Below are 27,302 nucleotides of genomic sequence, written 5' to 3'. Positions count from 1 at the left end.
AGACACTAGGAACCAGTCTCTACTCAGAGCATCCTGTGAGGCATAAAACCTGTGGAAAAGGGCAGGCAGGAGCTGCTAGTACAGAATAAATCATCTGTCACTGAGGCCACCCAGCAGTCTCACAATTCTTTGTGTCTTCCAATTTTGTCTCCATCCCATCAACTCAGCCTGGGTCCCTACTCTGCACAGAGTTTGGTGTAACGTCCCTGGCCTTGCCAAGTCATTTCATAATGACTATTTCTGGGTGGTTTTGCTCTTCCTGTCAATATTTGTGCTTGCAGCAGTTGGGCGGCAGTGGGGTGGCAGCCCTGGAAAGCTCAGCTCGTGTGTTTATCTGCCGGCCGGGATGGCTGCAGGATGACATCTGCATTCCAGCGCGCTGCGGATCACTTCCTCGCCGGGGAAGGTCGCGCTGCCGGCCGCTGCACCGGGGCAGCGCAGCCCCGCCAGCCCTGCGCGGGGACACAGCCACCAGCTGGGCAGGCGCCGAGCCCAGGACACGACGCACTGCTTTCACAAAGGGTCGGGCTCAGGCAGAGACCTTGAGGGCTCCAGGAAAGGGGAGGTCATTTCCCGCACTGCCCAAATGCCACAAGAGTGTCGCTGCGCTGGTACCGTGGTTGGTGTGGAGGAGCCGGCTGGCTTTGCATTCCCGAGCTCCAGGTGTCTCCTCTGACTGTCACATGTGGCAGATGGGGCTGAACAGCTCAACACCACTCCCTCTGAAAAGCTTGCGCTGTGTTAAAGAAATTCAGAAAGCCTCCTCTTCTACTGGTTGTTGCCTTTTCCCCGTTTTTTTTCTTCTTTTTAGTAGTTGTTCTCCTTGTATCTTTTCTACAGATTTTGAACAGCCATTTATCAACAAGCCAGAAACCCTCCTCATCAGGAAGAAGGAGAACACTTGGGTACCATGCCTCGTGTCCATCCCAGACCTTAACGTCACACTGACCTCGGTGAGAGCTCGGCAGCTGGGAGGCTCTGCACTGAGATGTATTGCATTTGTTCTGCATTTGTAATTGCCTGAGTGGAAGCATGACAGGCACTGCCAGGAAAGGAAAATGCATGGGATACATTTTCCATGGAAAGTACAAGCCACTGGCTTCCTCATTTTATTTGCTAGTTGTCCAGTTCCCTTGGGCAGATCCCACGGGTTTCCTGCCAACCTTGCTTCTCTTCCCTGGACCTCTATGAAACAAAACAAGACTTTGTTTTAAACCCCTTTCCCCACAGCATACCCTGTTCGCCTCATCTCTGTGATCTACACCCCTGTAGGTGGTCAGCATCCCCACAAGGGAGGAGGCTGCAGCCCTGGGGCTCATGACTAAAAACAGCTCTCTTATCAGTTTGCTTTTGCTTTTGCCTTCCCCCCCCCTTTTTTTTTTTTTTTTTTTTTTTTTTTACAATGCAAATACATCCTTCCAGGATGAGTGTTACTATTGTACAAAGGCCTCCAGGGACACTCTGGGGGCCAGGGGCCTTTCCCTTGCCCGGGAAGGACACTACCCAAGGTCAGCACTCATCCCGGTGGGGCTGATGTTTGGGACATCAGCATCAGTTTCCTTAGCTATCTCTAGAAATTTCCATTCCTGGAAGTCTCTGACCCACTCTGCAGACGGGGAGGCTCATGGTGCAGGATGCAGCTCCTCGGGGTAGAGGGGAGGCCACGATTCCTAGATGGCAAACCCTCGGGAGGAGAGGGCAGGAGGCCAGCACAGCATGGTGCTGCATCATTTCTTCCCACAAAAGGGATGGGTTAGCCAGCATAAAGTCTGGGAGGGGTGGAGTGGGAATGTTGTTACCCTCTATTTCAGTTGGCAAAATGTTAATTTTTCCAGCAAAATTTCTTCATCCACCCTGATGGGAAAAGCACTTTCTGGGACAACAAGAAGGGAATGCAGGTACCCACAGACTTGATCAGGGACTTATTGTATGTCCACTGTGAGACTGTAATCGACAAGAAGGTCTTCAAATCCAATTTCTTCATCATCCATATAGCAGGTGAATATTTGGGAAGGTTCAGGGGAGCAGTTTGGGTGGCTCTGAAGTCCATCAGTGGGGCTCAGGAGATTGTTATGGTCCTCTCTAGCTAAACAGACTCTGCATGATGCTTCCACTGTGTATTGGACAGAGATACACCATGCAGCAGGAGGTCATCCCAAACCTCCTGTAACTGCACAGTCCGAGTCAAAGAGTTAACTAGATCAGAAATCTCTTTTCATTCCCTCTTCTGCATCAGGGAGTGAACTGTATGACATCCAGCTGTATCCCAAGAAAGCCATGGAGCTGCTAGTGGGGGAGAAGCTGGTCTTGAACTGCACGGTGTGGGCTGAGTTCAACTCTGGTGTCCAATTCCACTGGACTTACCCTGGCAAACAGGTACCAGCAAGCCAAGCAGCTCCCTGTGCACTGAACTGTTGCCCTCTGAGTCACTGAGTCACCCCTCCTGATCCTTCATTGTTCCTCTTCATATCATTGGCAGGACTCTGTTTCATACTCCTAACCATGCTGTGCCCTCGACTTCTGATCAGAATGTTCTCCCATTTTTGTTCTCCTGCAGCAGAAGGCAGACAGAATAAAGACCCCTTTTCCTGGCAGAAGGCTCCCTCCTTGTTAAGGTGTTACTGCTCTGGGGTTCTTGAGAAAACACTGGTTTCACTTTCACCAGTGCAAATCCAGAGTAAATGTGATTGGTTTAAAAGGAACTATTCTAATCATAGAGCCCTTGTTACCAAGAGCCTGCAAAGTGGTCCCTTTCCCACTGTGTTTTCCCCCTCTTGTATCCTCTGGCTTTTTTTGAATGGTGTGACAGGGGAGTCCCTTGAGAACATCACTCAGTTCATGAGGCTCCCATCCTGGTACCTGGGCTACAAGAGCAAACGATGCTAAGATCTGAGCCCGGTTTCAGGCAGTCAATACACAGAATATGTGCCCTTCCATCCCTGAGGATAGCAGTGAGTTGTGCAGAAACCTGTCCAGGTAGAGGCAGGCACTGAGCATCAGGAATCACAGCTGGGAAGGGCCCATCCACACAGCCTCATCCCATTGCTGTCTTTCATCCCCTTCTCTCTGTCATCTCCCACAGACTCAGCGAACAGTGATTGAGTCTGAGCGCCGGTCCCTGCAGACATACACAGAGCTCTTCAGCATCCTGACTCTCCACAATGTCAGCCAGCAGGACCTGGGGAAGTACACATGCACTGCCACCAATGGTGCCCAGATGCTGGAGGAGAGCACCGATGTCATTGTGCACGGTATGGCACTGCCAGTGCCCTGCAGAGCCACAGCCAGAGCCCAGCTGCAGCAGAGTCAACTCCTCACTTGGGGAGACAGAGGAGCTGCCAGGATCTTAGCTGCATTGTCATGACGCCCCCATGTCTTTGGTCCTTGCTGTCGGGCCCTGTGGAGAGCAGCAGGGCCCTGTCTCTTTGAGTTCTCCTCCATGGTCCCTTTTTTCCTTGCAGAAAAGCCCTTCATCACTGTGGAGTGGAGGAAGGGCCCGGTGATAGAAGCCACTGCAGGAGATGAAGCTGTGAAGCTGCCAGTGAAAGTCGTGGCTTACCCCCCACCAGACTTCCAGTGGTAACTCATCTTTCTTAGCTTCAGCCACCTTCTCCTTTCCTCCTTTCCTCTGTCAAATGGGGAAGCCTAGCCTGGCTTCCTTGCTAGGTCCCTCTGTTGCCAAGATTGTCACAAATGTCACTTTTTTCCACCCATGGGGGCCATTTCTCCCATGTCCTGCCTTTTATCCGTACAGCCTGGCTTGGCAGCTCTGCACAGCCCCACTTGGAAAGGCCAAGTGGAGTTCCCACAGGAGCTGTCCCTCTTGTCCCTCTGCTGTGGCAATCGCAGCCCAGAGGAACAAGGTGGTGGGATGGGTTGTGCACCTCATCATGCTGCACTTCCATCAGAGCTGACTGGAGATGGGAGCTTTGCACCCACTCACTGCTCAGGCAGAGCTACAACACCCCCAACCCCACACACATCCATAGCACACAATGTGCAGACCCATAACCTGGGTCCAGGGAAGGCCCAGGGGTCTCTCCAGAGAGGTCCTCAGTGCTAGCAAGGGGCACCCTGGCTGCACTCTTGTGGGGACCAGCAAACCCTTTTCCCAGCTGCCAGTGGGACACTTCCTCCCCATGGCTGCATTTTCTCTCTGCCTCCCTGCAGGTACAAGGATGGAAAGCTAATTCCCAAGCAATCTCAATCTTCAATGCAGATCAAGGATGTGTCGGAGCAGCATGCTGGGACATACACGCTGGTTCTGAGGAACAGGCTGGCGGGGCTGGAGAAGCACATCAGCCTCCAATTAATTGTCAATGGTAAGGGGGAGCTGGGCTGGAGCTGGGGGGAGAGTGCTGAGCCCATGGCCCCAGCCTTTGGGCTGCTCCAAGACCAAGTTCCCATTGGTGTCCTAAAGCAGCTGGTACCTACCTCACCTCTTCCTCCCCCATGGCACAATTTTGTTCCTGGCTCCCTCAGTTTGGGCAGGATACGCCGTTGCTCAGGGGCCACTTCCCAATTGCAGTTGGAGATGCTGCTGAGGGTGACCCTGACTGATGTGGACTTGAGAGCAGGGCAGCTGCCACACAGAAAAAGTCTTGATCTGGAATAGTTCCTGTGGGTGGGAAGCCCCCATGGAGTTTTCCCACAGCAGAAACTGGTCCCAGTCCTGCAGGAAACAGATGCCAGCTAAAAAAGTGCTGGAAGGGCACTGCTGCCTGGAGATGTGTCTCCAGCAGGCTCTGTGGCCCTGTGCTTTGAGCCCTGCAGCATCCAGACAGTTCCACTCACCAGAAAAAGGAGAAACAATGTCACTTGAATCTGCTTAAGTATGACCTGCTGTGCCTTGCAGGCCTGAGTTGCCCTGCGAGCCAGAGAGCTGTAGTGCCCAGGCTGTCCATAAACAGGCCTGGGCAGGGCTGTGCCAGGCCTGGGGATGCAGAGCCTGAGGCTGCTGCTGCTCACAATGTCACTCTGATCCTTGCAGTTCCTCCACGCATCCATGAGAAGGAAGCCTCTTCCCCAAGCATCTACTCCAAGAGGAGCCCCCAGGCCCTCACCTGCACTGTCTATGGCATCCCAGCACCAGAGGTGATCCAGTGGCAGTGGAGGCCATGGATGCCCTGTCGGATGTTCTCCCGACGCAGTCTGTAAGTGCCATTTCTTCCAACACTTGCATCTTGTCAGGCCACCCTCGTGGTGTTATGGGCTTCTTGTGACCATGGCTGTGCCCCCAACCATGTCTTACTTTTGCTCTCCCACCCACAACATGGCACTTGTGGGAAGGCAGAGTGGAGACACTTGTTGTCCATGTGGGAGTTTTGCCCAGGCTGGCTGGTCCCAGACACCAACAGCTTCCACAGTATCCTCTGCATCCTCAGCCACCTGCCTCTGTCAGTGGATGCCCATGGCCCAGCCACACCTCTCAGCACCTGCAATGAAACCACTGATCACTGTACTAATGGGGAAACTGAGGCAGATTGCAGGAGAAGTTTTCACAGCCCCTTGGTAAGACCCCAAGACAGCAGCTGGGGTTCACACCATTCCTGCCCTGAGGTCCCTGTGGTTTTTCTGCCCTTTCTCTTCTCCTGGGAAGCAAAAGTCCTCATAGGCAGCTGCTGCTTGTGGGGAAGAATTGCTGAATCCTGGGGAAGTGCCAGATCTCTGCCAGCTGCAGGGATGATTTGCCAGCAGGGCAATAGGCAGGCAGGAAGGGTGCAAGCCCACTGCCTGTGCCGTGGGAAGTTGAGGCAGCATCAGGCAGGGCTGCAGTGGCATTTTTAATGACAGCCTCACTGGAAGAAGGAAAAGGGATGCTGGGGAGTTGTAGCCAGAGCAGTCAGGGTGGAGGATGTCAGGGTGCCTGGAGGAAGCCAGGTCCTGCAGCTCTGTGCAGGCTTTTGCCAAGCCAGGGACACAAGGGTTTTCCATTGCATGCAAGTGCACTGTGGCCCTCTCAGGAAGCAGAAGGGCCCATGAATTATGAGCACTGTCTCCCAAGGCCACCATATTTCTGCCTAGCACAGCTCCAGAGGATGCAGGAGGCTTCTTTCTAGCTTCCTGTTGTTTACACAGCCCACCAGTGTGTTTGCCCTGCCAAGTGCTCTGCCCCACACTGCCAGCACACACCTTTGCTATAGATCTTGGGCCCTCGGCTCCCCTCTGCTTCCCTGTCACCCAAAGCCTCTCCCTTCTATCCCAACCCACACTTTTGGGCAGACGCTCCCATGTTCCACACCAAACTGCATTTCAAAAGCACCCTGCAGGCTGCAGCATCCCAGGTTCCTGACAGATTTGGGCACTCCTCCCCACCCACCTGTCTCAGCCTGAAGAGGTACCATCATTCCCCTCTGAGACACCAGCAGCACCTCTACCTGGGGAGGTCTCCCCAGGGTTTTGTTGAATTGGGGGCAGCAGGAGCACCCCTGGGTGCTGTGCTCTTGGGTGTTTCACCACCTGCTCTCCAGGCCAGCACCAGCCAGTCAGTGACACCTCTGACTCTCAGTCCCAGCAGGGCTTTAGGCCTTGGTGCTGAGCAAAATGACATCAAGAGTTGCCCATGGAACACATGAATCAGCTTCACTCCTGCCTTTTTCCACCCTTAGCAAGGAAAGATGAAACCCCAGGCCTGCAGATGAAGACACTGCTCAGGACACGTGTATCTGTTCCCTGCCTCAGTTTTCATACCTACAAATTTTTGCCTCACGGTGGTTGCAAGGCACCCTTACAAAGCACATCAGAATTGTATAACTGAAAGACCCTGAAATTTTGCGGAGTTATAGGATGGGGCCATCAGTTCTCTGACGCAAAGCTGCTTTTGCTGTGTTTTTCCCAGCTAACCTTCTCTCTGTCTCTCTCCTCTTTCCCCTGCTCATCCCTGGCTGCTGGATTAGCAACAGCCGGCACCGGGCAGCAAGGCGCCATCAGCGGGACCGGATGCCCGAGTGCAAGGACTGGAAAGATGTGTCACAGCAGGACGCCGTGAACCCCATCGAGAGCATTGACACCTGGGTGGAGTTCGTGGAGGGGCGGAACAAGGTGAGGCTGTATCCCAAACCCATCCTGGGACAGGGAGCTGGAGATGAGCATGGGACTCCTTTGCAATCAGCCAGGAAAAGTGGCCTGGAAAGGGGCCTGGCAGGGACAGATTTGGGGAGGGCTTCACACCTCTGCTTCTAAAGTAAGCCATCAGTGGCAGTTCCCAGCCCTGGGGCTCCACAGTACCAGGCAGCCCCAGGGCAAGGGGGAGCTGTCATCTTTGAGAAATTACCCTGTGTCCAGAGAGGCCCCCACTGGGGCTGGCTGCGCAGGAGGGATTTCATGGATTGCTACTGAACAGGGCATCCAGCTAGGGAAGGCGTGGAACAGGTGCTGTGGGGGCTCCCATGGCCTTTTCTGAGCATTTTTCATGAGCTGTTCTGTAAAAACCAAGCCCTGCAGAGCATCTTGGTCAAGAGAGCATGAGTCACAAGCTGACCAGGAAATGTCTGGCCTTGGGAAGGTGGATGTGTCTGGTGGGGCATTTCATCCAGCTGTCCCCATCCTGGTGGGGTGAGGGTGGTTTGGAGAAGCTGGCATCCATCTGCTGCAGCTTTGTGAGTGGGAGCAATGTGTGCTCTACAAAGCCATTTCTCCATCACAGCATTTCCTTTCTGGAAGGAACATCTCTCCCTCAGTGCAGTGTGTGACCTGCTTGCTGCCCGCTTCTTTCTGTGTCCCGGGTAGCCACGAGTGTCAGGTCTGACACCATGACGAGGTTCCTGTCCCTGCCGGTGTCGGGCACCAGCCGCTCACAGAGGGATGCAGAACAAACAAATGGGCCCCTGTTTCCGAAAGTCACTTCCTGTTTTCCTACACACCTCTAAAGGCACTTCCCGTCCCCTGGCCTGGCCGGGAGTTCATCACTCTGCCAAAAGGGTGGCAAGGGCAGATGATTCTCCTCCCAGAACAGCTGAAGGGCGGTTGAGGGATTGATGCTCCCCAGGGATGCAAGCAGGGGTGGTAGGAACTCTTGGGTAAGAAACCCCCACTACGGATGTGACACTTTTATTGGTCCTTTCTGATCTTCCCCTATTTTCCCCTATTTTCTTCCTTCTATTCCTCAGCTGTGTCCTTTTCATTCCCTCTGTTTGGTACATCTGTAACCTTAGACAGTTACATATGTACAAGAGCTTTGGAAGAAAAGAGCTCTTTCATTTACAGTGGGATGCTACAACCTAAAATCTGCTTTCTCTCTCTCTCCTTGTCCTTTCTGCCTGTCTTCTCTCACCATACTCCTGGTTTTTATTCCATCTGTAAAGGCCAGAATGAGCCACAGGATACGCAGTGCATAGTCATGCACTGCAGGCAGCAGGATGATGTCAGATCAAGAAACCCCAACTCAAACACAACACTGCAGATTAGAAGGAAAATCCCCAAGAAACAGGAAAGGCAGCACACAAAAGTGCCAGCAATAGGGTCACTCTGGTTGTATGAATAACCCCAAGAAACGGAAAAGGCAATGGACAAAAGTACCAGTAATAAAGTCACTTCAGCTGTGTTGAGTATGCACTGAATGAATGGCTGTTCCTTCTGGTTAACACAACCTCAATACATTGCCCCTCAGAACGGAAATGCTTCCCAAATTCTATGGAATATGGCATGTAAAGGCAAAGAAATTTCCCTGTAGGAACACATTAATTTTGCGTTTTAAACACCATCTCATTAGAGGTATTTTTTAACTTGTCGTTTAAACTGGAGCCTCAAACTGCAAGTCTCCTCTAAGGGGAGTGCTTGTAACACTTTTGGTAGCTCACACATGTGCAGCGTGAGCCAGGAGGAGGAGGAGGAGAGCAGCCTTATTCCCCAGCTGCTTTTCTTGGCTAATTTGGAGGCAGCATCCCCTGGGTCCATGCTCCCAGGATGGCAGCCTGGATGTTTGCCCAATCTTAGTCATGTCTTGCTGGAGGGAGAGAGGAGGAAGCTTTCAGGACCATGTCTATGTACACTTGGAGTTCAATGAAAGATGACAGCTCTTCCTGAAGGGATGAGAGCTGGGATATTTTCACAGGTTTGATTTCTCCTTATGAATAAAAGGAGTGCTTGCAGGTCTGTAAGTACCCATAAATTCCACTGAACCCTGTGGGACACTAAGTAGTCACTTAACTGCAGAGAGCTCAGGGTATCAAAGCCCTGGTGTCCTTTCCCTTTCTTCCCACTGTTATAAATAAAGCTTGGCAGGAGCTTAACCATCCCCTCAGCCCTGTATCCTGTTACTGTCCCCCTTGCTGAGCACTGTCCCCATCATGACCTGAGGGGCTTAATATGAAGTTTGCTCCCATGGAGAGGCATCTATGCTGACTGGGCTCTGTAAAAAGATGCAGAGATTGGGAATAAAATCATGTTATTATTGGTAGAGCCAACAGATAAAGCTTGAAATGCACAGAGTGCTGTAGGATAAGGGTCTGGTTTTGCATAACCCTTTCCCAGGCTTATGCAACAACAGCTGTTAGGGGCTTTGCTACCTGCCAGAGAGCAGCAGTGATCCTACTTCTCTTCCCTGTTCTCTTCCTAACTCTTCCTTATGTTCTCTTCCCCCATCAGACAGTCAGCAAACTGGCCATCCAGGAGGCCAATGTCTCAGCCATGTACAAGTGTATTGCCTCTAATAAAGTGGGTCGAGACGAGCGGCTGATCTACTTCTACGTGACCAGTGAGTACTGTAAAATCCTCCCACCTGCACCAGCCAAGCTCTCTGCTTGAAACAGGCAGGTCCCTAAAGCTGTCAGGTCCTGCCATTCACAGTTAGGACCTTCAACAGTCCAGCAGGAAAGCAGGGCTAACCCAGAGCTCTGCTGGGTGGCAAAAGCCTGAAGCCCTGGCAGCAGATAGCAGGCAGAGTTTGGCAGGCAGACCTGGGAATGAGCTAGCACTGCCTGTGCCTGGGTCCTGCAGCAGCCCTGGCAGGTCCTGGGCAGGTCTTGGACTGGGGACATCCCGCTGGCTCAGGCCCAGGCAGCTCCCTGGGCTCGGGATGTGTCTGGTCCAAGAGCATCCTCTAGTGGCACCGCTCGTCCTATCCCAGGCCAGGTCCCGCTGGCCTCGGCCCCCGGCATTGATCCCACGGGATTTGGTGATGGGAGGAAGCTGAGTTTGTAGGAACCAGAGCCCCGCGGTGTGGACTGGAGTCATGGCCCATAGGGGGCTGCATGAGCCTCCTGCCAGTGGTACTCCGTCCTGGCGGGAGCCTGTCCCTGTCTGCTGAGAAAGGGAGCCCAGCAAGGGCGCTGCAAAAGCTTATCCTATAGAATGAGAATTCCATAATAAAGTTCCCAGCCCAGAAGGCTGGGCTCATGGTCCTTGTGGTAGTACCAGCCACCAGCTGTTGTGAAGCCAGAAGAACATCTTCAGTCACTGCTTCAGTAATGTTCTCTGTGTTGCTGTCCAGGCTGTTGTGTCACTGCCTGAGAGTGTGAAGGTGAGCATGTGTGCAAACCAGAATGCTGCAGCTGAACTGGGAGCAGTAACAGCCTAATTCAGACCTCCCTGGCTTGTTTCATTTGTGACCCCATCTTAATTTCACCCTGGGACTTGAGCATATCCCGTAGCACTCGCTGGGCTTAAGCTGTGATTGCCAGCAGTTTGCACGTCACAGTTCTGGTCTACAGTGGTTTCCTTTACCCTGAGGACAGGCAGATCTCTGAGACCTGAGCCCGAGGAGACAATTTCATTGTGTCTGGCAGCTCAGCCATGAAAACTCATTCACATGTTCATTTCCTTCCTGAAAGCCATTCCAGACGGGTTCGAGATTGAGTCCCAGCCCTCGGAAGAGCCCATAGAGGGGCAGGACCTACAGCTGAGCTGCAATGCAGACAACTACACCTATGAAAACCTGCAGTGGTATCGGCTGAACCTCTCCAAGCTCCACGATGAAGAGGGCAACCCCCTCGTGCTGGACTGTAAGAACGTCCACCACTATGCCACCAAGATGCACGGGGAGCTGCGCTACCAGCCCAACTCCAACGATGCGACCTTGCTGCTCACCATCCCCAACATCTCCCTGGATGAGGAGGGAGATTATGTGTGTGAGGTGCAGAACAGGAAGACCCGGGAGAAACACTGCCACAAGAAATACATCTCTGTGCAGGGTGAGGGTCCACAGGGCTGGCGGGAGTGACAGAGGAGAGCTGGTGCTCTTGCTGCCATCAGCTTCCCAGGCCATCCCCAGGGAAAGCCACACAAGCAAGCTAAACTCAAGGTGGCAAAGGCAGGGCACCTGGGTTCTCAAGACACCCTTCAGCAGGGGTCAGAGACCCAAAGGCCCCCAGAACACAGATATTCTTTTGATCAATCAGTTTCCCATTTTCCCCTCCTCCTCTTTGTGCTGCTTCTCCAGCCCTGGAGATCCCCCGCCTCAAGCAGAACCTGACAGACATTTGGGTGAACATCAGCGACTCCATAGAGATGCGCTGTAAAGTGGACGGCAACCACGTTCCTGAAATCAGCTGGTACAAAGATGAGAAACTGGTGGAAGAAGTGTCAGGTACAGTGGGCTGGGGGTGGATCACAGGCAGGGCAGTTTGTCCAGCAGCTGGAGAGCTGAACGCTGCTGGGTTCTGGGACTTGCTGTCCCCAGACAACAGCACCCGTTGTCTGAATCAGCCAGAGCCTGGTTTTAATCACATTCTGTCCTAATTTGATGCAGTCTCACTGGCCAAGTCTATGCCCTAGGGCCCGGCTCAACACTGTCTGTGCTTGTGCACATTCAGCATGAGAGCAGGGAGAGAGAAATCATTCATGTTCTTAGTCTCAGCCCAGTGTCTAGTGTCTCTGACTATGCAGGGACTGACCCAGATTTCATGGAAGGAACATGCAAAGGATCCAGGCACATTGCAGAGGGAAAGGAACAGGTTCTGAGGGTGAAGCTGAACTTAACACATCAGCTGGACTGCCTGAGCACTGTCCCTAATCAGCATGTTTAGTGGGGGATTTGTACCCTCCATGGGGAGGGGCCCTCCAGGGTTTTTCTGGGGCCATCAAGAGAAGAGTCTCTACCAGCTGGTGTGATGTCATTCTGCCATCTGAAATGAATCAGCCAAAAAATGCAGGCCTTATTTTGAGCCTGAGTCCAGTGTACTAATCTTCCCTCCCTGTCAGTGACCATGACAACCCTCTGTGCCTTACAGGGATTGACCTGGCAGACTTCAACCAGAGGCTGAGCATTCAGAGAGTGAGGGAGGAGGATGCTGGGCTCTACCTGTGCAGCGTCTGCAATGCTAAGGGCTGTGTGAACTCCTCAGCCAGCGTCTCCGTGGAAGGTACCAGCAGCCACAACCCCGCTGGGGATGTGAAGGGGTGGAATAGGAGTTATGGCCAAGCTCCCATGCCTCTTCCCTGTGACAGTGGGAGGCAGTGAAAGCCCCTTGGCCTTGCTGGTGGCATGGTGCTCTCATAAGAGGATCTGTAGTCCAGGGCATGTTTAGCTCAGGCAAACATGTCTCCAGTCACCCTACATCCTGCTACAGGCCATAAGGAATGGCTGAGTTGGGACATAGAATGGGGATCTCTGAAGTTATGATTGCCCTTCCATTCCACAGGCTCTGATGACAGGACCAATGTAGAGATCGTCATCCTGATTGGCACTGGAGTTATTGCTGTTTTCTTCTGGATCTTACTTATTCTCATCTTCTGCAACATCAAAAGGGTATGTGACTGTCACTGGCCCAGGCAGGGAGGGGGGCATATCAGGGCTTGGGGCAACACCAGTGCTGTGATGTGGGGCTGCATGGCACCACCTGCTAAAAGGAGATCATTGAGTGATGCTTCCAGTGCTGTCCCTGCCAAGGACAGGGTGAGTAAGGGCTGAGGTAAAGGAGGTGATGGGGAATGGCCTTTGCTTGAGGGGGTAGAGGTCAAGGCAGGCAAAGAATCCAAATCCCATCTGGGAGTCAGCGCCCAGGGCAAGGAGGGCACCTCCTCACCCTTTGTGTTGGCTGGTTCCTGCAGCCAGCCCACGCAGACATCAAGACAGGCTACCTGTCCATCATCATGGACCCTGGCGAGGTGCCCTTGGAGGAGCAGTGCGAGTACCTGCCCTATGATTCCAGCAAGTGGGAGTTCCCCCGAGACCGCCTGCGCTTGGGTGAGCCACACCCCTCTCTCCTCCTGCACACTGCAGCCAGGGCTTCCCACCAGTCCTACAAACTCACCCTTCCAATTTCTTAACACACCTCTCTGCATTTATGCTTTCTCTCTGCCTCAGGCGTCCCATCCTCTTCCCCAGGCGGTCCCTAAAGCCCAGCTGTGCCTGGGAAATCTCTTTAGGACTGACTGCAGACAGGTCTGAGCCAACTGTTATCCCAGACCTCCTTAGCATATCCACACAGGTATTACTGAAAACAGAAGACCCCTGGGCATGGTTTAAAACACATCCGCATATTTAAAACACATGCACATATTTTCCAAGTGGGAGTCCGGACGGAACAGCCCAGTTTGTAGCAGGTACCCCAAGTTCAGGACCAGGATTGCATCCATTATTGTCCTCATGCTGAGACACCTACCTGCAGCCTCTTCCCTCTGTCTGGCAGAGTTTAAAGGGCAGCAGGCTACCTTTGAGGCACAAAGCAGTGACATTAGTCCTGGCTGCTGTGCTGCAAGTGGTCATTTACCTTTCCCACACACAACAACTTGTAGCTCGAGGGCAACAAACAGCCCCTCACTTCTGCATGGCCATTTCCTTCCTCTGCTTTGTCCATGCCAGCTCTGTCTCAGTTCCTCCCATCGTCCTTTCTCTTATTCTCACCAACGCAGCAAGCAGCCACCTGAAAGGGTGCATGTTCCACTCCTTCCTTTTCCTTTATGATGTTTTTTCTTTCTTCTTCCCATGATTTCCTGTTGGGATTTTTATTTTCCTTCATTCTATTCTGCCTTTTCTGCACCTGCCTTTCTTCACACTTATTATCCTTGTCCATAGGTAAAGTCCTGGGTCATGGTGCCTTTGGGAAGGTGGTGGAAGCATCTGCATTTGGGATTAATAAAAGTAACAGCTGTGAGACTGTAGCAGTCAAAATGTTGAAAGGTATGTGAACAGTGAAGCAAAACATGCAATGTGTGCAAACAGCAATTAATGAGGCACCTGCCACAGAACATCCACCCTGTAAATGCCTGTAGTTTAATTAATGGCTTCTTGGCCTCAACACAGTTGATCCTCTTTGGCTCCATTCAGCTGCACTGAGGGGCTGAAGGGGCAGAACTGACAGCAAGGACTTGTGGAACTCAGCTTTCAAGGAAATTTAGCTGTCTGCAGAGGCAAAGAATGAAATCTGTCTCAAAGGACTAACAAGAATCCAGAGCCCCTCTTTGGCATGCCACTGAAAGAAGTGTTGCTCCCAATTGCCTTCTTCCAAATGTGCCTGTATTTTGTGTTTATGGGCCAGATCCAGGGCTGGGTAAGGAAGCAGGTTGCAGCTCTTATCCAGTTCTGAGGGATAAATTGGCTTTGCACCCAAAGCCTGGTCTATCTAGAGTGAGATTTTAAACTTTTGTAGCCATGCTTTCAAACAGGCATCCAAAACATTATTCTGTCATTTGGCACCAAACAAAATACTGAGGCAGTCTCTGGCCAGAAGTAGCCTGTACGTGGAAATCATGTCACGGTTCATCTGAACAGTATTTGCTGTTGTAAGTGTACAGATCATCTGCACAGCAGAGGGGAGCCTGGTGAGCAAGGTTGCTTTACAATTTTTAGAGACAAGGCAAGATCACCTGGCCCATCAGCTGCAGCTCAAGAGGATACTTCTGCCTCCCAGGCTAAATTTACAAACTCTCAAGTAAGACAAACTGCATGTGGGGAGGCTGAGAAGTCTGAAAAAGGCACACAAAACCAGAGAACACACCCTGTGTAAAACACAGGGTCAAGAATTGATGCGAATTGGACACTTGAGAGAAGATGCAGTACAGAGAGATGGCAAGAGCATGACACTGTGTTTGCTATTGAAGAGGAATCATCAAAAGAAATCTGGGTTTGAGTTGAGACAGCTCCTATCTTCAACTGTGATAAAAAGAATCAGATATCTTTTGTTCCTAATTTTCTTTCAAATTGTTTCATGGCTCGTTATCTCTGTTTGGAGGCCAAAAGGGCAAAGATTCAAACGGGTGCATCCCAATGAAAGTCTCAAGTGATGTTTTTCACTGCACAACTATCATAAAGAAAAATCTGTTGGGCACAGATTGTGTTGTTCTTTGTTCTGGGTCCCTGCACTTACAGAGAGCACCCTACGTGTTACAGCAGGGATCCTGGGATCTCCAGACAAGGCTCAACATTTCATGTGGGAACATGCAATAACAAAATGTACCGAGGCTTTGAGGTCACAGCCTCCTCAGCAAGACTCACATTAACATGCTGCTAGAGAAGGGTGGTGAGGGGGAGTGAAAAGCTCTGAGGAGGTGTCATGACATGGTCTGTGTGTTTCCAGAGGGAGCTACTGCAAGCGAGCACAAGGCACTGATGTCAGAGCTGAAGATTCTCATTCACATTGGGAATCACCTCAACGTGGTGAATCTGCTGGGTGCCTGTACCAAACCCAATGGTAAATATCCCAGGGCAGCAGGCTGTGCTGCTCCCAAAAATCAGAGCTTGTCCCCTGTGTCTTTTCGCTGTCCACATGTGTGATCACAGGGACCTCTGGGGAAGTTATTGGGGTGCGTGTGTGTGCACTTAACACAAATTGTTGTGTTAAGTGCACACACTTGAACATAACACAAGTTGTGGCAAATTCTGACCGACTCAAGCCCTTACTTCTAGCCTTAACCTTTGCTCTTCTCACCAGGCCCACTCATGGTTATTGTTGAGTTCTGCAAGTACGGAAACCTCTCCAACTACCTGCGGACCAAGAGGGAAGGATTCAGTCCTTACAGGGTAAGTAGCTTCCTTTGCCCCTAGGGACCTGTCCCATGTCTGGGGAAGGAAGACATGCAGCCTCATAGATGATCTGACAATGTGACAAAGAAAGGCTCTGTCCTTCTTTCTGCAATGGTAGATGCTTCCAGGCCAGAATTACAGTTTAAGAACAGGAAGAGACTGTGCAGCTCATGGGTGCAGGGGTTACAGTGTGCATTGCCTGCTGAGGGTTTTGGTTTGGTCCCTTGCCAGGAGAAGTCTCCCAGGCTGCGTATTCAGGTGCAGTCCATCGTGGAGGCAGTGAGAGCAGACAGGAGGAGCCGCTCTGGGACCAGCGACAGCGCCATCTTCCACCGCTTCCTGCTGCACAAGAGCCGCACAGCCCTGCCCATCCAGGAAGGTAACACTCCAGCCTGGGCAGCAGCTCCCCACCTGGGCCACCAAACCTATGCCAGACTTGGCTAGCTTGGGGAATGGGCAGGGAATATCAGTGGGGAGCAGGACCCCAGCCTTGGAACTGATCACTGTTTCATGGCAATTCCCCAAAGAGGGCTGTTGTGTCATCTGTTGTGTCTTCTCGTGTCTATTGACACCGGAAACCCAGAAGGGAGAATTAAATCCCTTTGGGTGTTTTAGCCTGAAGAAAGGAGAACTGAGGGGGATCTTGTTGAGTCCTCCCTAGGACAGAAATAATGAGCTGATCTTCAAAGCCCCTTCCAGTCCTGTTCCCCACAACTCTGTCTCACTGACATGTGCAGGAGGCTGGACTCTTTCTCCTCACACTTGAGCAGGTTCCTGCTTTGTGCCTTCTGCCACCTAAGCAGAAAATCTTAAGAGTGGAGCTGATTACTCCAGTTATGACTGAGGACTAACTGTGTTTCTCTGAGAAACTGGCTGTATCCTGCAGTTCCAGAGAGAAGCAAAGAGGACAACAGATTGCTAATTGTCTAATCATTTTCTATTACTTCTGAACAGTGGATGACTTGTGGCAAAGTCCCTTGACAATGGAAGACCTCATCTGCTACAGTTTCCAGGTAGCACGTGGCATGGAATTCCTGGCATCCCGAAAGGTGAGTTCAGCCTTTCTTTTGCTCACCTGATCTTTTGTGCTTGCCTGATGAGAGAGACCTGACTACAGCCACCTTTCAGGTGACACACAGAGGGATTCAGTGATCTGCCTCACACTCCTCAAGAAATCTGAGACAGATGTGTGTACAAAAGCTGGGAAATTAGTTCTCTTGCATTTCAACCTCTCCTTAGTCAGCCCTTTTTGAAAATTTTGTCTTTAGCTTCTTCCCATTTCTGCCATTCCCCCATTACCACTCAGACTTATGGGGAAGGGAGGTTCTGGACACTTTCTGATTGTGGTTTCTCTCCCTCTTATTTTGCGCCGTCCTCTTTATGTTCCCTCAGTGCATCCACAGAGATCTGGCAGCTCGCAATATCCTGCTGTCAGAAAACAACGTGGTAAAGATCTGTGACTTCGGCCTGGCCAGAGACATCTACAAGGACCCTGACTATGTCAGGAAAGGCAGTGTGAGTGCCATTTTCTCAAATTCTTTACAGATTAGGCCCCCTTGATGAAAAGATTAAAAAACAGGAGTGGAATTACTTGCATGGCTGGGACCAGAAGCCATTGGACGAATGACACATGTCCTGTCCTACTCCAGCAGCAGATCTCTGTCTCCTTCCTTTTACCCCTCAGCCTGTCATTAACTTACTCCTCCTTATACTCTTTCAACCCCCTTTCAGTGTCTCTGTCCCTCTCTCTGACCAACCAATTCCTCCATGGAGAGAGGAGCGGGGCTATTGGCTCTGATTTATTTTCATCCATTTTGTCCCTTTGCTACCGGAAGGTCTGTCCTGGGACATGTTCCCAATTGAACATTTGTGCCTTGCCTCTCCCTCCTGCAGGCCCGTCTCCCACTGAAGTGGATGGCTCCAGAAAGCATCTTCGACAAGGTCTACACTACCCAGAGTGATGTCTGGTCCTTTGGGGTCCTTCTCTGGGAAATCTTCTCACTAGGTAAGTGCTAATGCGGGTCTTGTGCTGCTCTAGCCATGTCGCAGTTTGTGAGTGAGCCTGTGCAGGACAGACATTCTGAAGCACATCTAAGGACTGATGGGAAGTGACAACAATGTGGGCAAAAAATATGTGGAGGCCATATCCACCCATGAACAGAGTGATGGGGACACAAGCAAGCAGAGATGGTCTCCAGCTCACTGAGGCAGAGAAGCCTGACTCAGGCAGCACCAAAGATTGGGCTGTGTATGAGTAGTGACCACACCTCTCAGTGTTCTGGGATGAAGGGCAGTCTCAAAAGGGCAGTCTCAAAAAGACTGGTTTCTGATGGCACATTTCATGTTCCTACCCTTCTCTGAATCTTTTTTAGGGGCATCTCCATATCCTGGAGTCCAGATCAATGAGGAGTTCTGCCAGAGGCTCAAAGACGGTACCAGGATGAGAGCCCCAGAGTATGCCACAGCAGAAATGTGAGTCAGAAACCTCAAGGATTCCAGCATTGGTCAGAGCAGAGGCCTCTGTGGGAGGGCAGAAACGTACCAGATCCCAGCATAGAGCAGAACAGGCCCCTCTATGGGATGCCTGACCTTTAGCCAGGGTAGGGGATGAGCCAACACATCCTTCACTCAAGGCCATTGCCTGGGGAGCAAGGCAGATGGGTTCTGATCAGGGCTCTCTAGGTGTCCTTGCATGCCCATACTGGGATGGGTCTGTATGTGTGCACTGCACTTTCCTGCTCTGAAGGGTGTCAGAGGGGTCTGAATTAGCTCCTTGTTCCCTGTTATGATAAGTGCATAACAAACCAACACCCTGCCAGTAATTCCACCTGGCCAGTGCACTGGGGGGCCAAGCTTTCCTTCACAGTGCAGAAACTGGCAGTCCCAGTGGGCACCATGTGGGTGGGAACTGTGGAGTGGGGCAGGAGGGGATTTCTGCAGTGTAAAACCAGCATCTCTTCTTGGCAGCTACCGTATAATGCTGAGCTGCTGGCATGGTGATCCCAAGGAGAGACCAACTTTCTCCGACCTTGTGGAGATACTGGGAAACCTTCTTCAGGAAAATGTCCAGCAGGTGAAAACCTCTCTGTGTCCCTGCTCTGCTCCAGACAGCTCTTTCTTCCGTCATCACCAGCTCCCTCACTGTGCCCTCAGCTGACTCCATGGTCAATGCAATACATTTGTGTAGGCCACCAATAACAGAGATTCCTGGGTCAGAGGTCTATTTCCCAGAGCTGTTAGAGAACTCATTTCTGCAACAGCCTTTTAGCTGCATCCTCATAAAACTCTGCTTCTTGCAGGGCAGAAGCCCTCTCAGTCGTCATTCTTGTAACTTCCATCCTAATCCCCAGATGATTATTTAAAATTCTTCAGCTGAGTCAAGGCCCTGGTACTTCTGCCTCCCACATGCCTGCATAATGAAAACCAGGACTTGACCAGGGTTTCTGAAACTCTGTCCTCAGATGGAAATGTCAGGGCCGTGTGAAACAAACAACTGTTACATTACAGCAGTCAGTAATACAGATTTCTTTGAATGTATTACTAATCACTTCCATGTGGTAACTCACCAGGACATTTAACTGTGATGAGCGTGCAGCTCTCATTTTACCTTTTTCTTGATGTTCTCTTTCAGAAAATGATAGCTAAATGCTTGTCTCATCCTGATGTTCCTGACTTTAACCTTTCAGCACTGGTTCCCAGCACAGGCATGACTAAGCCACAAACGACATTGCCCTGGAGCACAGTACTCTGTCCATGTAAACTGGAGAATTATGGGATTATTATGGGCAGTTGTTTTCCTGCTCACACACACCTCCATGCATCACTCACAGCTGCTTAACGCAAAGGTCACAGAAATCTTCAAAGCCAGATATTTTGCCCTAGAAAAATAAAATTTAAAAACCAGAAATTTTCCTTCCCAGCTCTGACAGCTTCTGCCTGTGGAGCCTTTTCTTGTGGGAAGGTCCTCCCCTTCTTGTAAGGCATTTACTGTTCTTCCTACCAGGAAGGGAAAGATTACATCCCGCTGAACGACTCTCACAGCTCAGAAGATGATGGTTTCTCCCAGGTGCCTTCCTCTGCTCAGCAAAACTCAGATGAAGAGGACTTTGACATGAGGATACGCTGCCACAGCCTAGCAGCAAGGTGAATCCCCTCAGAAAAGGGCAGAGACAGCCCAGCAGGCAGCGAGCAGCCTGACCTGTAAGGGAGCCTAAAGGATATGGGGAGAACCCAGATGTTCAGAAAATCCCAGGTGCTAAGGTGTGATCCAAGAATTTAGGCCATAGCTTCTTGCTTATAAAAGCAAAATTACTTTGTTTTGCTTGTGAGGAAGTGCTGGTTTGTAAGCCTATCACATTCTTTCTTCTCCAGCTATGCTGCCAGAGTATCATGTAAGGAGCTTCATCCTATCTGTTCCTAACTGACCCAAAGAATTAGTCCCAGGCCTCTCCTCTCTGATGAACTATGATAATGTGATGTCTGGGATCTATATGACATTTTCTGCTTACCCCATGTGGAGAGGTTATTTGGGCCTGATTCAGTCAGTCTAGTCACCACTGCAGAAGTAGTATGGGGTTAAGAGGTCTAAGGTGACCCCATTACCCTCCCCAAATTCACCATTTGGGTCATCCTCCTCCCTGCATACTTTGGTTGCACAGTGAGAAGGTTGAGTTCAGGTCCTGTTCCTTCAGGACATTGACTCTTGCCTATACTGAATACTGTATGCTTCTGTTGGCAGATACTACAACTGTGTCTCGTTCCCTGGCTGTTTGACGGGAGGAAATCAGATCAGGTGTCCATCCAGGATAAAGACTTTTGAAGAGTTTCCCATGACACACACAATGTACAAGGCACACCCGGTGAGTAGCCTCTGAGGGGATTAGAGTGGGGGACAGTCTTTTCTGACACCTTTACTGTTAAGACTGTGGAAGGAAGATCACTCCTATCTTATGTCAGTCTGTGTGTCATTCCTGTTCAGTCCATCCAGTCCTATGCACGTTCATTTCTTCATCTGGCACACAGGGGTTTCTCTCCAGCATGGTTCCCACTGCCTTAGTGGGAAACAGGGAGGTTAGATATGCAAACGGGGGGACTATAAAGGACCTCAGAGAAGAGCCTGCTCTTCACCCTCTCAAATCTGTGAACACAGCCTGATTTGGCACACTGTAATCCTGCCAGGACTAGGAAACCCAGAGTGTTTATCTGCAGCTCCTGTATCTTGATGCATATGGCAGTGTGCAGTAGGGACCCTCCAGGTCTCTCTGAACTGGACTGGTACTGATGTCTCCTCTAGTAGCAGAACTGAAGTCATAGCTTTAGTCTCAGAGGAAAATATCAACTCTCACAGATTTGATGGTAATACATCTTCCAGCCAGGGAGCACTCTTTTTTCATTCACCAAAAATGGCACTGAACTAAGCAAACAAATCTTACCTTTTTACATGCTGCTTTTAAGAAGGTACCTAAGAAAATCAGAAACAGCAAAACTATGGAGCATGCTGGTAAAGTGCTCCTACCCCTTCTTCCCCATCACACATACACAGGATCTCATCTCCTGAATGATTTCTCCTCCCTTCCCACTCTGATCAGTCGACAGGGATGTTACTGATAACTCCTGTTGCTTCCTTCCAGGACAATCAGACAGACAGTGGGATGGTTCTGGCATCTGAGGAATTTGAGAGGATAGAAAACCGACACAGAAAAGAAGGTGGATTCAGGTACTCCTTAAGCCTAGCCACTGAGGCCTCCCTGCTGCCAAATGCAGTGAGACCAGGAGGCAGCTCCTGGTATCTCCCCATAGACTGTACTGCTTGGAACTTTCAGCTGTGGGCCCTGAGCCAGATAAGTCCATGTACTCCTTAATGAGAGGCAAAACACAGGAAGAACAGACAAGCCTGCTGTTTTCTAGGGTTTAAAAATATAAACTGTGCCCATCAATGAGAATGTGCCTGTTAAGATAATGAGGCACAGTGGAGTTATGGTGTTAATGAGACTATTAATGCTTATTGACATTTTCTGGTGAAATGTGTCAGGGCTTGCTCAAGCAGTGGCAGATGGGATCGGCAGAAACTATGTAGCTGCCACCCTCCTCCCTCAGCCCTGACCCATGGGGTACAGGGTCATAATGTGGTGGGCCAAGGATGGGGCAGGCCTTAGGAATTCCCACGTGCTGACATGGAGTCTGGCAGGTTGAGCCAGCACTCTCAGAGCTGAGGATCATATGGATGCTTATGTCCTTGACCCAGGCTTTGAAACTGGGTGAGAACCTGTACAGCTCATCTCTGCCAGAGCAGGCTGAGACCTTGTCTCTGTAAAAGTGTGTTGAGCAAGCCATGTCACCTCCTATGTAGACAAGGCCAGTCCCAAACCTCTTCCTCACCTCCTCTGCCTCCCAGCATCAGATTGGACTGGTCATTGTCTTTTCTTTTAGCCATAGCCCTGTGGCCTGTCTGCTCTTGTATCAAACAGTCTCCTGCTTCTTGTCCTTGTCCTGTTTTCCCTAAGGCATGTTCCTGTTGTCTCCTACACCTGGTGTCCCATTTCCTAGAAAACACTACCCTTAAACTTCTTCTTGAGCGTGTCCCTTTCCCTGCTCTTGTGATTTCTTGACAGTCACCTGGTATTGGCAGGTACTGAGATGGGACATAAGACTTCTGCCCACATCTTCGTCATCTTCCTTTGTTTCCTTTCCCCCATTCTGGCAGTTGGTTTGTATCATTTTCTGTTATTCCTGCCAGGTCTAGAAGCAATTAAGGCAATGTCTCTTGTCTTTCTCTGCTCATTGGGATGCCAACCCTTCCCTGTATCTAGAAGGTATCACAAAGGTATCTAGGAGAGCTGAAGTTAGTGTTCCATGTTATGTGTAGATTTGTCACAAAACAAACAGGTTGTGTTTAGATTTGGAGCAAGGCCTGTTTTTGTGCTTTGAAATGGAGGTGCAAGTCCATTCCTGACCCTGTCTCTGCTGCATGCATTAGATTCTGAAGCTGGGATTTCTTTAAGCAGGCCAGAGGCTTTCTGGGAGTGCCAAGGTTAATTCTGTGTCTCTCTCCCTCACAGCAGTAAAGGGACCAGTCGAACCATGGAGCTGTCAGGGGAACAGTCGGACCTGCGGGGCAGATGTCGGCCGTCGTATGGGTCCCAAGTCGGAGGCCAGACTTTTTACAACAGTGAATATGGGGAGCTGTCGGAACACTCTGAGGATGGCAGCTGCACCCCGCCTGGAGAGGGGGCCAGTCCCCCTACTCTCCACGCTTCCTTCTTCTCTGAGCAGTACTAATGGCACCAGGCCCTGGAGGCAACTGCAAGGCCCTCCAGGCATGTCATCAGGGTCACTCAGAGCTTCTCCTTCAACCTATGCCCAAACCCAACTGGGAACCTACCCCAAACGGATGGGGAACACCGATGTCCTTGGAACCGCAGCATGAACCATGCAGCACCTCCAGCTGCAGCTTCCCTGTGTCGCGACTGGAGAGAGCTCATCACTGATTCCTCACATTTCTTCTACTCCTGCTCCTCAGACAGATGCATTCTGCCCGAGAGTGGGTGCCTGTGTTCAGCACTATGGCACCTTCTGCCTAACATCCAGCCTCCGCTCAGATCAGCTTCCCATTCAGAAAGCCCATTTCAGGTCAGATATAAATAGATCTGTCTTAGTCTCAAGTTTCTTCCTGGTGTGCAGCCTGAATGTTTTTCCTTGGATTGCTTCCTCCTCCCCTCATCATGATGTCAGCTGCTGAGCTGTGGAGCAGAATCAAAGGGAAGAAATCCCTAGTGGTATTAGCAGCAAGAGCAGGACATTTTAAAGAGGTGTACAGAGAGATCCCGAGGGATCTCTGTAAATGTTCATGCATGCTGCTCATCCTGAGTAGGTGTCAGCCTCTCCATCTCCTCTGCAAGCAACACCCACACCCCTCTCATATCTGCTGGGGGGAAACCTGCCAATCTGCCTTATCACTAGGATTATTTTAGCCATCTCAACACAGCTAGTGCTGACTAGGTCATCAGCAGATGGCTAGAGTGCTCCAGGTGAGATAAACAGCAATTTTTTTGCAGGCTGTGTGCAAAACAGGTTCTTTTATGATCTCTACTGGGAGCAGGTTACTCACAGGTCTGCTGCTCTTGCCTTCCCCTTCTCCCAGATTGGGGCTGAGATCATTTGTTGCTTGAGTGAGAAATTAAAGCAAAGCTAGGTTAATTTGAGCTGACTTCTAAACATAGAGTTTGCTGGGAGGAAAAAGATCAAAAGGGCAGGGAGTGAAATGTTTATTTTCAAGCTGCTACAAAGCATTTTGGAAACAATGGAAGGAACAGTGCTCCAGCAATAAGGTGCTTTGGGTTGCACCCCCTTGTGTGTTGACATCACTGAACACATGGAGCCCAGCATCTTGCCAGGGTTCAAGCCCTGATTCTCCTGGATGGACAGTTTGCACCATGACTTTTCCTGTCTCCCAAGTTCGCTGACTCAAAGGAGGCACTCTGCCCAGCGGGCTCCTCTCCAGTTTCTTTTGCAGAGCTTCAAGCAGAGCATACCTGATTTCAGAGGATTAAGAAACAGTTATTTGCTGAGGAAACATCTCCTTACTTTGGTCTTCTATTTCTAAAAGATCACCATGTGAATTCAGAGCTCTGGGGAACCTCCACAGCCCCTCTCTATAGATTTCTGTGCTGCTGCCTCACCACTTCCCACCTACTTCTTTCCCTCCTGCTCCCAATCCAAGAGCTCAGCCACAGAGCAGGGTTACATCACCGCCTCAGGAGTCTGGGTGAAAAGGCTCGTTTGAACAGCTTGTCATCATCTCTTCTCCCACATGCCCGTGGCTGGCAGAGCTCTGTGCACCAGGGCATCTCAGCACCAGGGAATTACTGCTTGTGGGCCACACCTCTGTCACAGAGCCAAGGGTTTGGACTTGTAAAACTGTGTTTCCTGTCAGATGTACAGCTTTCCCAAACCGCGTTTCTTTTCCAGCAGAGGGTTTTACGCGTTTCCCGACGTAAGCCTGTGAGTCCTTATGGATGATGTTGCCAAGTTTTAATTATAGCTCTCCACACAAGTGTAATGGGGAGATTTATTTAGCACATGGGAAAAGCATGCCTTTCATTCAGGTTCTCTAAGCCTGTGCAGCTTGTTCAATGTTCCACTCCCTTTTTGTGTCAGAAGGATGACATGGCTGCAATTTCCATGGCAAAAAAGAGGCACAAAACCGGACCAGCTTGAGCCAAACTGGCTCAGGATGTGGAATTGGAAACTGCGTATGACAATGAATTCCCTGACTTCTACTGGTGTCCCCTGAAGCTGCCAGGAATTTAAGCATCTTTAAGTAATTGTTACGACTCAGTAAGAATCCTCTGGCAGGAGCTGCTGGAGAGCCAGGACAAGGAAGTAGGACAGCCAACAGGGTGTAGGCCAGATCAAATTCTCCTGCCCTCCTCTTGCCCTGCTTTTTGAACTGGTGGTTCCCTTGGCAGAAGGAAGGCTGCATGTGCTGCTCCTGACTGGCATTGACAGGGGTAGAAGGTGACCAGCTGAGCTAAATTCAGGCTGCTCACTGGGTGATGTGCATCCACAGGACCCAGACCCTTGTTTCCAGTACTCCATGAAGAGTTCTCTGCCTGGAAACAGCCCCATCTGAGAGAGGGCCCAAGAAGAAAATAGTAGTTGAAAAACAGAATTTCAAAGTAGCTGTTAGTCCCTGTCCATATGTAAGGGATAGGCATGTGCCAGCAAAGCATGACATTTGCTGGGCATGGCAGGATTCCTCAGCAGAAAGGGGACAGAGGCATCTTAGTGCCCAGGCTGGTTGTCAGCATGGACATCCAGCAAGTACAGCTGCACTTTTTCTCTAAGTTTAGCTGTAAATTGCTCACAAGTATCCTTGTGGAGAAGGGTTATGTTGTTAAAACCATTGTTAATGATCCCCTGCATCACCCTGGAGAAAGCACTTCTGTGTCATCTGATTTTTGTACATTCAACTCCACTGAAGTTTATTTTCTCTCCCTTGCACCACCTAGATGGGGGTGGAATCAGATCCTATTGTGTCTGTGTCAACAGTATTGCATGAACAATGCAGCCTGATAGGAGCAAAATCTGGCTCCTCTTCAGACACTCCTGCTGATGAAGAACAACTGAAGTGTGGGATATTGAAGAGCTGTTGAGACAATTGTACTTTTGCTCTCTAAAGGTATACTAAAATTAGATGTGCAAACCTGATAACCCTTCCCATTCTCTTGAATTATTTCTGGCTTTTATTTTTTACAGTCTCCAGATAAGCATGAAGTGAAGCTGGTCTGTTTTGGTTTTAAGATGTGAGAAAGAAGTGTTGTCTCTCTTTCCACAGCAGCAAGGGAGTATTTCAATGTTTAAAACCAAGGTTTTGGTATTTGTGCCTGCTCTGTTCAAAATGCACTCTCTGTTTTGTTTTGTTTGGGCTTCTTACTGGAACTCAACATTGAAGCTAAGCTATTTATCATCATCACCTTCCTTTAAAATGGTTGCTTCCACTCTGTGCTCAGTCTCACTTTTCTTTACAAAGTGTTGGTGTTGAGAGGACATTCCTCCCTCCTGAAAACAAAGTGTTGGGTCCCCTACTTGCAAATACACGTGTCTCTGAAGAAAAACCTGTGTATCAAGTAACACTGCATTTATATTGCAATATTTTAACCTGGTACCTGTTGTTGCTCTAGCAGCATTCAATGTTTCAGTGGGCTGCCTTTGAAGCAAGTAGGCTAAAACAGGGGTTATGTGTGAGTACAAAGCATGGTCTGTGTGTGTGCGAGCGTGCTGTGGGTGAGTGTGTGGGTATTTGCACGTGAGTTTTCCTACCAGTGAGCGTTATGTGAGTGATTGTAACTCACGTTGAGTCCTGTCTCTGGAAGTTCACAGTTATATATCAAACCACTTAGAACACTGCTTCCTTTCCTCTTCTATAGTACTTGTTATCCTTTGTCATTAAGAGTTTTGTTGTAATATCTAAATGTGAAAATGAATAAAGTCATAACTGGCAGCTGCTCTCTGGTTCCTGGGGCCACCTCTGCTCCTGGGGCAGCCCAGCCCTGGCCCAAGCCATCAGCACATTTATTATTTTTACTTTTATGTCCGTTTGCATTTCCCTGTGTCCTCTCAGAAACAGCTGGATCTTGTGGTGTTTCCATCCAGGATGAAAGTCTGTCTTTTCTCATGGTGAAATCATATTCTCTTTGGTGAAGCTCGCTGGGAGAAGCAAACACAGCACCCATCCCACCAAAGGATCCACGACCCTTTCCTGTCACCTCGGCCCTGGGGGTCTCAGCCCTGGAGGTCTCCAGCCTTGCCGTCCTCATTCACCACACCAGGGGAACCAGAGACCCCCGGACCCCCCTTCTCCTCAGGGAATCAAACCCTTCCCGGACGCCTTTTCTCAAGG

General features: G+C 50.3%; 1 protein-coding gene across 3 annotated transcripts in view; it reads left to right on the top strand.

The window, feature by feature from the left end:
* Positions 1-26,897, top strand: part of FLT4 (fms related receptor tyrosine kinase 4) — a 57,311-nt gene extending 30,414 nt beyond the window's left edge. The window contains exons 4-30 of one of the 3 annotated variants that reach the window (XM_084215998.1): positions 841-953; positions 1,836-1,998; positions 2,237-2,376; positions 3,083-3,251; positions 3,462-3,579; positions 4,171-4,322; positions 4,991-5,153; positions 6,897-7,041; positions 9,586-9,694; positions 10,779-11,129; positions 11,378-11,524; positions 12,168-12,299; positions 12,579-12,685; positions 12,988-13,123; positions 13,955-14,059; positions 15,456-15,569; positions 15,810-15,898; positions 16,133-16,280; positions 16,856-16,950; positions 17,294-17,416; positions 17,795-17,906; positions 18,274-18,373; positions 18,869-18,974; positions 19,905-20,044; positions 20,640-20,760; positions 21,532-21,617; positions 22,960-26,897. In XM_084215998.1, coding sequence (XP_084072124.1) covers positions 841-953; positions 1,836-1,998; positions 2,237-2,376; positions 3,083-3,251; positions 3,462-3,579; positions 4,171-4,322; positions 4,991-5,153; positions 6,897-7,041; positions 9,586-9,694; positions 10,779-11,129; positions 11,378-11,524; positions 12,168-12,299; positions 12,579-12,685; positions 12,988-13,123; positions 13,955-14,059; positions 15,456-15,569; positions 15,810-15,898; positions 16,133-16,280; positions 16,856-16,950; positions 17,294-17,416; positions 17,795-17,906; positions 18,274-18,373; positions 18,869-18,974; positions 19,905-20,044; positions 20,640-20,760; positions 21,532-21,617; positions 22,960-23,179 — 3,704 coding nt within the window. In that variant the 3' untranslated portion in view covers positions 23,180-26,897. Of the gene's footprint in view, positions 1-840; positions 954-1,835; positions 1,999-2,236; positions 2,377-3,082; positions 3,252-3,461; positions 3,580-4,170; positions 4,323-4,990; positions 5,154-6,896; positions 7,042-9,585; positions 9,695-10,769; positions 11,130-11,377; positions 11,525-12,167; positions 12,300-12,578; positions 12,686-12,987; positions 13,124-13,954; positions 14,060-15,455; positions 15,570-15,809; positions 15,899-16,132; positions 16,281-16,855; positions 16,951-17,293; positions 17,417-17,794; positions 17,907-18,273; positions 18,374-18,868; positions 18,975-19,904; positions 20,045-20,639; positions 20,761-21,531; positions 21,618-22,959 lie in introns of all 3 variants that reach the window. The other 2 variants (XM_084215997.1, XM_084215996.1) reach the window with 2 other exon arrangements.
* The last annotated feature ends 405 nt before the right edge of the window (positions 26,898-27,302 follow it).

This window comes from Fringilla coelebs (genome assembly GCF_963513975.1).
Source record: "Fringilla coelebs genome assembly, chromosome: 15".
Classification (NCBI taxonomy): domain Eukaryota; kingdom Metazoa; phylum Chordata; class Aves; order Passeriformes; family Fringillidae; genus Fringilla; species Fringilla coelebs.
The sequence above is the reverse complement of the archived record's forward strand: the minus strand, read 5'-3'. Positions and strand labels throughout refer to the sequence as shown.